The 10,877-nt window shown below is 44.4% G+C and overlaps 1 protein-coding gene and 2 long non-coding RNA genes across 4 annotated transcripts; 2 read left to right on the top strand and 1 right to left on the bottom strand.

Moving 5' to 3' along the window:
• The first annotated feature begins 390 nt into the window (after window positions 1–390).
• On the top strand, window positions 391–1,465 carry LOC133950034 (uncharacterized). The gene is made up of 2 exons (XR_009920221.1): window positions 391–882; window positions 995–1,465. It is a non-coding gene; the product is annotated as an uncharacterized LOC133950034 (long non-coding RNA).
• Window positions 1,466–4,263: 2,798 nt separating this feature from the next.
• On the top strand, window positions 4,264–10,723 carry faah2b (fatty acid amide hydrolase 2b). Its single transcript, XM_062384185.1, has 11 exons — window positions 4,264–4,565; window positions 4,982–5,064; window positions 5,320–5,456; window positions 5,891–6,100; window positions 6,833–6,952; window positions 7,077–7,212; window positions 7,321–7,438; window positions 7,526–7,645; window positions 9,130–9,241; window positions 9,378–9,566; window positions 9,669–10,723. The coding sequence occupies exons 1-11, from the start codon at window positions 4,380–4,382 to the stop codon at window positions 9,842–9,844; spliced, it is 1,587 nt and encodes a 528-aa protein (XP_062240169.1). The 5' UTR covers window positions 4,264–4,379; the 3' UTR covers window positions 9,845–10,723.
• Window positions 4,769–9,241, bottom strand: LOC133950033 (uncharacterized). Of its 2 annotated transcripts, XR_009920220.1 has the most exons (4): window positions 9,120–9,241; window positions 5,864–6,123; window positions 5,272–5,748; window positions 4,769–5,113 (listed from the first exon to the last, which is right to left on the bottom strand). It is a non-coding gene; the product is annotated as an uncharacterized LOC133950033 (long non-coding RNA). The 2 variants fall into 2 exon arrangements; XR_009920219.1 differs by having other exon boundaries at window positions 5,272–6,123.
• Window positions 10,724–10,877: the final 154 nt, after the last annotated feature.

Raw genomic sequence — 10,877 nt, 5'->3', positions numbered from 1 at the left:
GTTGACCCCCGCTGACCCCTCAGAGCTACTCTATCACCTTGTGGGGCTGTTTTTTTGTGTAAAGTTCTTTCTTCACAGACTCACCGACCATAATTAAACTTGAATGGCACATCAGCAGAGCTCAAACCTTCCTGGGCCCTGAAATTCAATCCAGCTGCACACACTCATATACATGTCAGTCCACTAAATGGGACTTTTTTGTGACAAACTCAAATCAACACGTGATTTTAACAGACTTGTTTACTCCTCAGAGATGGACTCCGTTCTGTCATTATAGTGAAGATTGATGCCACAAGCTGCTTCAGGGCCTGAAATCAATGTGAATCCATCTTTCTTGTCTCCTATATATATACACCTAATATCAGTGATTCACACTGACAATACCTCAAATCTCTAGTGTTCTGGTCAAGGACTCTTGAACTGATACTTCAGTTTTTAATAATACATCAAATTCGATGCCTCCACTGCATCTGTAATTCCAATTTGCACCTTTCCATCCAGGTCCGGACAGTAAAATCTATATCCTGGTCCTGCTGGGTCTCCCCCATCTGACCATCCCAGTGCCAGCCCCTTGTTAGAGCTCATCTGTGGATGCTAACGATCACACACTCCCCTGCCCGGCCCTGCATGCAGCTTGCCGGCGGGGGGGCCAGGGTCTTTATAATTGGTTTTGGGAGGACAGCAGCTGCTTCGTACTCCTGCACACCAGTCCCCAAAGGAGGTGCAGGAGTAAAAGGGGTGAGGGTGGAGGGGCTGCCACATGGTCCACCCCCCCTCCTCCACCTCCTCCTTACATCTTGGATGAAAGACTGCTGTCAAATAGACGAATACACTTCTGGAGAGGCTTGTGCTGATGATGGTGGTGGTGGTGGTGGGGATGAAGTAAATATATTTTTCCTTCTCTCAAACATCCACAAATAATTCAGATGTAGCATCAATTAGAATCAAAGCCACATTTCTAAAATATTGTTTTTGTCACCGTCTTGTTTGGTAGAGGCAGAGGAACAAAATAAAGAAGAGGACAAATGCACCTGATGTACAGCTTGCACCACAATTCAATAACGGTGATGACATTAATGTGCTTTTAACAATATAGAAATTAAAAGAAAAAGCCAGTACTCACTGATTGCTCTATTTCCCTGGTGTCTGTCAATACCAACGTCTGCAGAAAAGTGAGAATGAAAGAAATAGATATAAAGATATGAATAAGGGCAAAAACACGTCACTTAGACACACACAGTAAAAAGCATAACATCTCCCAACAGGATTCACAACTGTTTTTAAATCTGTCCAGTTCTCTAGCACAGTTTCATGTTTTCATGATAAAGCATTAAACATTTATATCACAAATGTCTCAAACATGTAGCTGCAGTGTTTCCAGCTTGACCTCATTCAGTGTGTGACCTGCACATGCTCAACATGTATTTTCAACATCATAAAAAAATTAACACGTGCTTCATATTCACATGTTTTTTGTTGTAGTTCTACTCAAATATGGGTCATGATCAGGCCTCGTAAAACATTTACCACAGTGAGAGGAGGATTTTCCTCAATATTTTCCACATCTTCTATTGACGATGCATTTTGTTTGGATTTATTAAACCACATTTGAAAACTAAGGAGCGATCTGAAGTAATGTAAGTCCTCCTGATTTCAGAGGAAATTCCCTGGACTTGCTTTTTTTATCGGGGATATTTAAAAAATAATCAAGGTAAAAGTCAAAACACTTTGAATTTTAATTAATGAAATTGGTCACTTAGACTCCTATAACTTTCCCGTTCACTCCCAGGGGCAAACCCATCAGCCTTACTGGTCTCCAGGGGTGTGGAGGTGCTGGAAAGTGGATCAGAGTGAAGTGCTGCTTCATCCAAAGGGAACAGTAAAGTAAATTAGTCTCCACTCAGAGATGACAGGGAGCAGGGCAGCTCCTTCACTGGGATCTCATTAGGAAAATGAAATGTGTGGATAATATTATGTCCGGCCATTTGGGAGCAGAGGCTATAAAATGAAGATCTAAAATTTTATTGGCCTCCTAAATCTTGGGTGTTATTACAAATTCTCTTTACCCTGCATGTAAAAATGTGAAAGTCCGAGCACTGAGCTGTAGGTGGTTGATCCCATGACAACAGAGACACTAAAGAAGATGGAAATCAGTGGAAAAGCACTCAAAGCCTGATCTGTTGTTCACTGACCCAGGATCAGTTTACCCTGAAGGCCGGAGTTCACTCGCGGTTTGAAGTTCCAGTCGAACACAACGCAGCACACATGACTTCCTCACTGCAAAGACACAGCACAATCCCTAAATAATGTGCAGTTACATGCGATTACATTTACTCTTCACTCTGAGCTCCAGCAGGATGACACAGGGAATCAAACACAGTGTCGACTGGGTGTTTTTCTGCTCTCCCTGCGTGGTCTTCCCTCTTGTCCCTACATGCCCGGCAGATTTCAGAGCCTCGGGTTACACCTTACAGGTGAGGAATGATCTGTTTTTCTCCACTCGGCTGGGATTGTGATATGTTTCTTTTTCTCTTTTTTCTGAACTGGGCGTACCCCCCGGAAAAGTCTTTATCGCTGTAATACTGCCAATGTGCCTTCACTTTGTCAACAGGGATATTATTTGCTCAAGATAAAGCCTCTCAGCCAGGTTTCTAAGGGGTTAAGAGGTTGTAGGTCAACGTTGGTTTGCAAAAGGATGCAGCCTTTTGAACTGTGAATAACATCCACATTCCGCAGTCGACAGAATTTGATAAACGTCATCCTGATAAAATGTCCTGCCTCCGAGCGTCACCGCTTCATTTCAGATCTGGCCGTGAAATTAGGTCTCTCCTGAAATGAGAGGATCAATGAATAGCTCAGCAGGGTGTGTGCTGCCATTCTCTGGGTGTTATTGATTTTTCATGTCTCTTATTCACACACTCAAAGCCCAACGTGGAGTGTTTTCAACAATATGATAAGTGCACAACCTGCTCCCTCATTGGGGAGACAATGATCAGGCCAGGTCAGCTGCATTTACAGATAAGATGGAGGTTGTGAGTTCACATATAAAGGCCATCAAGTTGCTCTGTGAAATAAAACCAAACACAAACAAATCAAATAATCACTGTTGAGATTTTTTTCTATTTTGTTGAGTTAGCCTGAAACTCACCAAACATTCAAAACATCACCACGATTGACCGACATGCACAAAGAAGGGTTGGAATTGGAAGATGAGTCTTCTATGTCATCTAAAGGAGCCTTCCTCATTTAGGAGAGCTGGATTTTCGATACACACTCACAACTTCAGCTTGATCCTTGATTCTGAGACTCAGAATCAAGACCAAGAATGGCCTCCTCATTTTCCTCATCCTGTTCTTCATACAGCATATCTATGAAAAGGTTGAGTGTATCATTTTTGACTTTCACTCAACCTTTTAACCTCACTCTGGATAAAGACAATTTAAAGAAAAACATTCATCTTTGAAGCTGATTCGGGATCTTTCACATTTCGAGACACCGAATAATTCATGGATCTTGATTAGATAAGATAATCTGTGGGGATCTGATTTCAGATGCTGCATATGAAACTCCTCCACCTCCATCACGTGTGCTGCTGGAAAGAGCTGACAGCAGATTCTCCACTAACCCACTGACCTGCATTGCAGAGGCACATTTCTTTTTCTTTCTTAAAACGTGCTGTGTTTGTTTAAACAGGAAATACACTGTCTGTTCAGCCTTGCTGCCCTCTAGTGTTCACAACTGGTTTTTCCATTGGCACCTGTTAGGGTTGACTTAATATTATTTAAGTCAAAAACTTTGACCTCTTCAGTTTGACTCTTCCACCAGTGAGTTAAGATTGTCTGAAGGAAACAGACCTGAACAGTTAATGAATAGATGTGTCTGGGTGAATATGTAACCCTGGTTTCCTTGGTTGGTTTTAAAGGAACACAGAATAATTCATGTTAAATTCATGGGTTATTAATATTTGATCACCTGTGAGACAGAGAGGTCATCGCCCCTGCCACAACAAATGATGACGTCCGGTCATTATTATCAAAATAAAACAGAAATGCAACAATGTAAGCTTAAAGGTAATAAATGACCCAGGAACTAGTGGTTTGATAATTAACTAAAAACACAAATAACACTCACCCCTCCGTCGTCATAGTTGTGAGTAGATAACGAGTCGACTTTAATTTCTGGGGGGTGAACTCTCCCTTTAAGCGTATGTCCACGGTTGATGTAGACCGGTGGTGGTTTTATTTTGAAGGGACATAACAAGATATCCGGTCCGGTCCCCCCCAGTGCGGCAGGTTCAGGATCACTTGGAGAGTTCCGGACAAGCGGCGGCTCTCAGATCGCTGCCCGCCCGTCCAGGCCCCGCTCCCCCCGGCGACACCATGGCTCTGACCCGCCTGGAGAGGCTCCAGCTGTGGCTCTTGAAGGCCGTGATGGGCGCTTTCTTCACGCTGTTCCGGCTCTTCTCGCCTCGGACACCCTGGAGCTCGAAGAAGCTGCCGCCGCTCCGCAACGCGCTGCTGGAGGTGTCCGCGACGCAGCTCGGCCAGAAGATCCGGAGGAGAGAGGTGTGTTCCCCGGGCACAGTCCGGTGACGGCCGGGCCCCAGACACGGGCCTCGGCTGTTTTAACTCTTCACTTAAATATTTTTTTACTGATTTCAATTAATGATTATGTAGATTAAAAAAGTTATAACATCCGGCTTAATATTTATGGATGTTTTTACCAACAGTTTTATTTTATTTTGTTGTTGACAACACACACATTCTCCTTATAGATCTATATTAGACTATCATAAGTCTACAAACCCTTAAAGTTAATTACTCTTACACCTGCGGATCAACAACTACACACCTGTGCTCCTTATATATAATATCACGATATCCCTCTATCCATATATGCTGTTTAAAGTGGACACTATATAAAGTATTTTTATATATTTTATGTATATATATTAAGAAGCTAACTTGTTGTGTGTCTGCAGGTGTCCAGTGTGGAGGTGGTGCAGGCTTACATCGACAGGATCCAGGAAGTCAACCCCTTCCTGAACGCTGTGGTTAAAGACAGGCAAGACAGACCCAGTCTTCATCGTCATCTGACTCTTCATCATCCTCATCTGCAAATCAATTCATGATGGAAATCAGTTACAGCCCCTTTGTGCCCACAGGACTGTTGTGATGTACCTTATGGTCCACATTTGAGTTTTTAATTCCCCCCTAATGATATGTACAACACCGCCTCATTCCACTGTGATGCACAAGCTTGAAATCAAACCTTTTAAATCAGAAATTCAACATCAAGTTTATTTCCCTCCGTGTCCAGGTTCGCCGCCGCGCTCCAGGAGGCAGCCCAGGTTGATAAGCTGATCGAGGAGGAGACCGGAGGAGAGGAGGTGCTGGAGGACCGGCTGCCTCTACTGGGAGTCCCGCTCTCCGTCAAAGAGTCCTTCGCCCTCCAGGGTAACACTTCCAGAAATCCAATCTCCTGTCAGCTACTTGAAACCAGGCTATTCTCTGATAGCCTACTATTTTTGAATATGCACCAGGACTGATTTCATTTATCCACCCACACCCACTCACATGGAACAAACAGACTCTCACTCACGGGACACTTAACAGCTTCTTAGGCTGTTTTTCAGACTTGAACTCTTGGAAATGTCCAAACTTTGGCTTCACATGTGAAAATGCAGCAGGAGACTGTCCGGGTCAGACATGTTCACATCAGCAGGTCAATTCAGGCGAGGGGCGGAGTCTGGGGTCGAACATGTAGGTGGCAGGACAGGACGTTTAAATTCAAAAAGGGAAATGACGTGATTTTATTTAAATCACATAGAATGAGAGGACAAAGCATGTGTTTCGTTCCATACCGCAATTGACACATGTCCGTCTTGCAGGCATGCCCAACGCCACAGGTCTGGTCAGCAGGCGAAGACTCGTGTCCACCGTGGACGCTCCACCTGTGGCCCTCCTGAAGAGAGCCGGGGCCATCCCGCTGGGCGTCACCAACACCAGCGAGCTGTGCATGTGGTGCGAGTCCCACAACCACCTGAGAGGCATCACCAACAACCCGTACGACCTGGGGAGGATACCGGGAGGAAGCTCAGGTCAGTGGCTGTCGTGTTCATGTCTGGAAGAGAAAAGAGAGGGAATCAGACAGTAGTTGTGGTTTTAGCTCAGAATCATATTACACTTGTTCACTTTGTGCAGACACACGAGGAGAGACGCTCTGGTTCTTTTCTCAGGCCTTTTGTGACGGAGGCTTTGTGTTTTCAGGTCGTCTGCTCCTCACGAACACGATACAACAGGAAGGCATTTAGGGAATTTCCTCCAAAAATGTTTAACTGATCTGGTTCAAGTGGTCAAAGGTAAAAGGTCGATGATGCTCGGACCTCATTAAACACAATCTTGTCAGCGAGAAAATGGACAAGACGGCTGGGCACCTATGAAGGAGCGTCTGCTCAGCTGACGACCTCTGACCCGAAATACTGATTTCTGGAGTTATTAGTAGGATGAGCCAAACTTTAACAAGAAGCTTTTGATGACGATGCTTTTACACAGACTCTATCGGAGTAGTTCACTATGTCGAAGATAGACAAGAGTGCTGGGACACAGATGTAAACAATGGAATGAATAGAATAAGAGAAATGGAGGATTAAAGCAGGTTAACTCTTGTCCTGTGTTGGTCGGATAGACCTCAGACAATAAACCTTGTAATGCTGGACACGTTATCCAATTAACTATAATCAAACAGGACTGAGGATCAAGCCAATCTTGTAGCCAGATCCTCCGACTTATCTCCTTCCCGTGTGTCTCTTGTTTTCCACGACCGGCCTCAGGGGGAGAGGGCAGCATCCTGGGAGCGGCAGGCGCAGTCATCGGTATTGGCTCAGACATCGGCGGCAGCATCCGCATGCCCTGTTTCTTCAATGGAATATTTGGCCATAAAACCACTCCGGGTAATTATAGAATCTTGAATTAATACCTGGATTCCAAACCACTTATTGCACTTGAGTTATATTAAAAATATTGGTTTTATTTGGATTTTTATAGGATAAGATAATAATCCTTTTGTCTCTGCAGGTGTTGTATCTCCAGAGAACCAGCACCCTCCTTTCTCCGGCAGACAAGGGGAGTACGTCAGCACCGGGCCCATGTGCCGCTACGCCGAGGACCTGCTGCCCATGCTCAAGATCATGGCGGGACCCAACGCTCACAAGTAAGAGCTCAGCTAGTGTCTCATTATCTCTCTGCCACACTGATATGGTCTGATCAAGTCGTTGGGGTTCCCTACTGTCGATCTAACTCGCAGCATTCACTTTCACAGGTTGTCCTTAAACACGAAGGTCGACCTGAAGAAGCTGCGGTTCTTCACCGTCCCTCACGATGGTGGCTCTCTTCTGACGTCCCCCGTCAGCGAAGAGCTCCTGGACATCCAGAGGAAGGTGTGTTGAGTCCCTCTTCGACATAAAGTGTCTGACATCTAAACAGGAAGGTTTTTATAATCGATATCCTCGTGTGATGTCCTCCAGGTAGTCGAGCGCCTGGAGACCGACTTTGGAGTAAAAGTGGAGGAAGTGCATTTCCCTGAGCTCCGCTACAGCTTCCAGATTTGGGACACCTACATGACTCTGCCTGATAAGGAGGGGAAGGTGAGTCCGTCCAGATCAAAGTGTCCAGGCATGTTTTCACAGAGACGCTGTCGAACAACAGATAATCTGTGGTTTCATCTGCTTCTCCGCTGGTGGAATGAAGATAAACAGGAAAGACGGGAGAAAAAACGGCCTTTTTACTTTGCTGCTGCTAGAGCTCTGGGTGTATTCACATGTTTCACAGTAAAAGAAGCAGATCAAGCCTTGGCTGGAGCTTATCGTGGCCTGCTGCTGAATGGTTCACTAATCTGTTCTCTCTCACCCACTCACACACACACACACACACACACACACAGACACACACACACACACACAGAGGGAGAGTTGTGTTTCCATCACCTCACGTCGTTTTGCATTTCCCGGAGACTTATCCCACAAATTTAATTTAAAATGAATTAGCTCCGTCAAGTAGGTTATGATTTGGCTGCTCTCTGTTTGTTGTTCATTAGTTTGACAGTTGGACGACACCAAAGCTACTGAAACGGGTCGAGAAAGAAACCTTTATATTCTCTTGTGGATCTGGACAAACGGCCAGAGTTTAAAATGGAAATTCACACGATGAAGACTTGGTCTTTGTCCCTGTAGGAAGTCAAATGTGACGGAGCAGATGTGTCCCGACCACATGAGTTATAAAACCACAGGGCAGATCCTTCGGTTGAACTTATATATACCACAGTGTCATTACTTATTCACAGTGTCTTGGCATGGAATATTTTAGATTCAGCTTCAGACGATTGTACATTTACTCAAGAGCTGTACCATGTTTTTGAGGTACTTGTAGTTCAATTAAGGATTTAAGTTTCATGTCACTTTATACTGCTGCACAGTTATTTAACAGCCGCTGTCCCACTTTACATGTCAGGTTAAGATTAAACATAAAGATGAATATGATAGATATGATGTGACGCCTGACAGAAAAATGTACTTTTCTCAGTGTTGCATTAAATAACTTGAGTTTCCTTACAAGGTTTTGAGATTGAATGAAAACATTGGTCACCACTCGACTTCCGAATTTAAAGTGAGAATCCCAGACTTTCTTTACAAGGTCTGCAAAGTGAAGGGTTACTGCAGTGGAGAACAGCTTATGACAGAGAGCTTATGACACAATAACCTCTTTATTCTGGCTCTTTTCTTCTTTTACTCTGAGCTCAAGTGGATTTTGAATTGAGTGTTTTATTGATCTAAGCCTCAAGATGATTTCACGGAGAGAGCATGCAGGTTTTCTTTTACTAATATTGTTTTTGCCGAGTATGATTTCTGCTCTGAAGCATTTCATGACTGTTAAATGGCTCGTTTCAATGAAAACCCAGGGTTGAGACTTCACAGGCATTAACACAGGTGAATGTTTCCAGCCTGATAATGATTACTCTGCAGAAGGAACACCACTCTGTGCCAGTTAAAGATGATCAACACACTCAGTGGGTTTTTCATTGCGAACTTTGAAACACAATTCTGTTTGTGTTTAAAATGTTACCTGGTTTCAGCTTCCTGTGGCGTTTGGCGAACTGATGGGGGAACCAGGACGACCGATGTGGCCTCTGTGGGAGCTGCTGAAGTGGATAATGGGAAAGTCAGAGCACACCATGGCTGCTATTGGTAAGAGAGAAAGCATGCACATGTCTTAAATCATTTCAACCAAAGACTATAGCATTAAATAACTAATTCACCATGAAAGAATTAAATTAACTCTGTTTTAAAAATGCAAACGAACCATGTGTGTGTGTTGGTTCAGGTCTAGCCCTGCTGGAGAAGGCCCCCTTGTCCAAACCCTCGGCCTTCCTCATCAAGCAGAAGGAGAATCTGCAGAGGAAGGTGGACGAGCTGTTGGGCACCGACGGCGTTTTTCTTTACCCCCCACACCCGAGAGTGGCCCCCAGGCACCACCACCCGCTTTTCAGACCCTTTGACTTCGCCTACACCGGTCAGTGATCATATTCCAACTCTCCTAACACGGGTTGAAAGGGTTTTTCCACTTACTTTATCTGTATTTCCGACCGTTTCATCCCTTCTTCTCGATCCGCAGGTGTGTTTAATATCCTCGGGCTGCCGGTCACCCAGGTTCCGTTGGGCCTGGGCGAGGAGGGTCTGCCGCTGGGCGTGCAGGTCGTAGGTGGGAAGCTGCAGGACCACCTCACCCTGGCCGTGGCCCTGCACCTGGAGAAGGCGTTTGGCGGATGGAGGGAACCTGGAGCCGTGTAAAAATCAAGCCTTGACCAACTCTCCACACCGGAGCCTGTAGTACACAATCAAACCCAGAGGTACAATCAGTGCACTGAATGTAGATTCAAACATTACTCTGTGCTAATGAAGGATCAGCCGCGCCGCGAGGTGATTCTATCGTCCACCCTGTTCAGGGACTGTAATGTTGTGAAAATAAGCTTTAAAAATGAAACCATTGATTCTTGAATATCTTAAATCAAACATTCACATTATCAAAGACAAGGGGTTTTGTGCAGATCATGTTTTACTACTCCAGTGAAATATGGAACTCTAGATGGCAGATATGTTTTTCAACTTTCATTTTAAGAATTGTCTTTACACTCTGGTTTTTACCTCATTTCTTTAAACCAGCAGCTGTACAGTTACACACACATATGGTCAGTAGATGCACTGTTACTGTTCAAACTCTCTACTGGTCACTCTACCATTTCAATTTAAAATGGCCTCACACAGGTTGTTTCTGCTCTGACTAATCAGCCCTGCCAAAGGCATGCTGGGAGTGTGTCACCTGACTCCTCAGACAGGTGACCCTTGTCCTCTGCCAGCAGGCGCAACTGATCTAGTGAGGAAACAACAACCCCCCTAAAGTAAAGAAAGGTGTGTGGGACCTTTTAAACTCATATCTAATACTCTCAATTTATCATACTGTAATATATATATATACATATATATAGAGAGATGATAAAAAGGAACTCACCGGACATCAATAATGGACGACAACAAATGTTTTTACACGCTGACGAAGTTGTGCTAAACCTTTGTTGTGTGATAATATGAATGTTGCAAACTGGCAGTTAATTGTGGCGCCTGTTTTATGCTGCCACTCGTTTGTTTCTGCAAATAAAACAAACAAATCTGTCTGAATCTTTTTTTCTAGTTTATACAACTTCACATCTTCTTAGTGAGCTGAAAAGTGTTGTTGCAGCAGGTGCAGAAGTCCGGGGGGGGAAAGGTCTTGGAATCCCAGAGGCACCGAACCAGGAAGAAATATTGTTAATGTGACGAGATGTGT

This window comes from Platichthys flesus, chromosome 24, assembly GCF_949316205.1.
Source record: "Platichthys flesus chromosome 24, fPlaFle2.1, whole genome shotgun sequence".
Classification (NCBI taxonomy): Eukaryota; Metazoa; Chordata; class Actinopteri; order Pleuronectiformes; family Pleuronectidae; genus Platichthys; species Platichthys flesus.
Note: the sequence above shows the minus strand (reverse complement) of the source record. Positions and strands in the feature narration are given on the sequence as shown.

Bases quoted from the DNA above. Each gene is read 5' to 3' on its own strand.
- faah2b (XM_062384185.1), top strand. From the start codon at position 4,380: ATGGCTCTGACCCGCCTGGAGAGGCTCCAGCTGTGGCTCTTGAAGGCC. The intron at 6,953-7,076 runs GTAATTATAGAA...TTGTCTCTGCAG, and splicing joins TGGCCATAAAACCACTCCGG to GTGTTGTATCTCCAGAGAAC. The intron at 7,213-7,320 runs GTAAGAGCTCAG...TCACTTTCACAG, and splicing joins GCGGGACCCAACGCTCACAA to GTTGTCCTTAAACACGAAGG.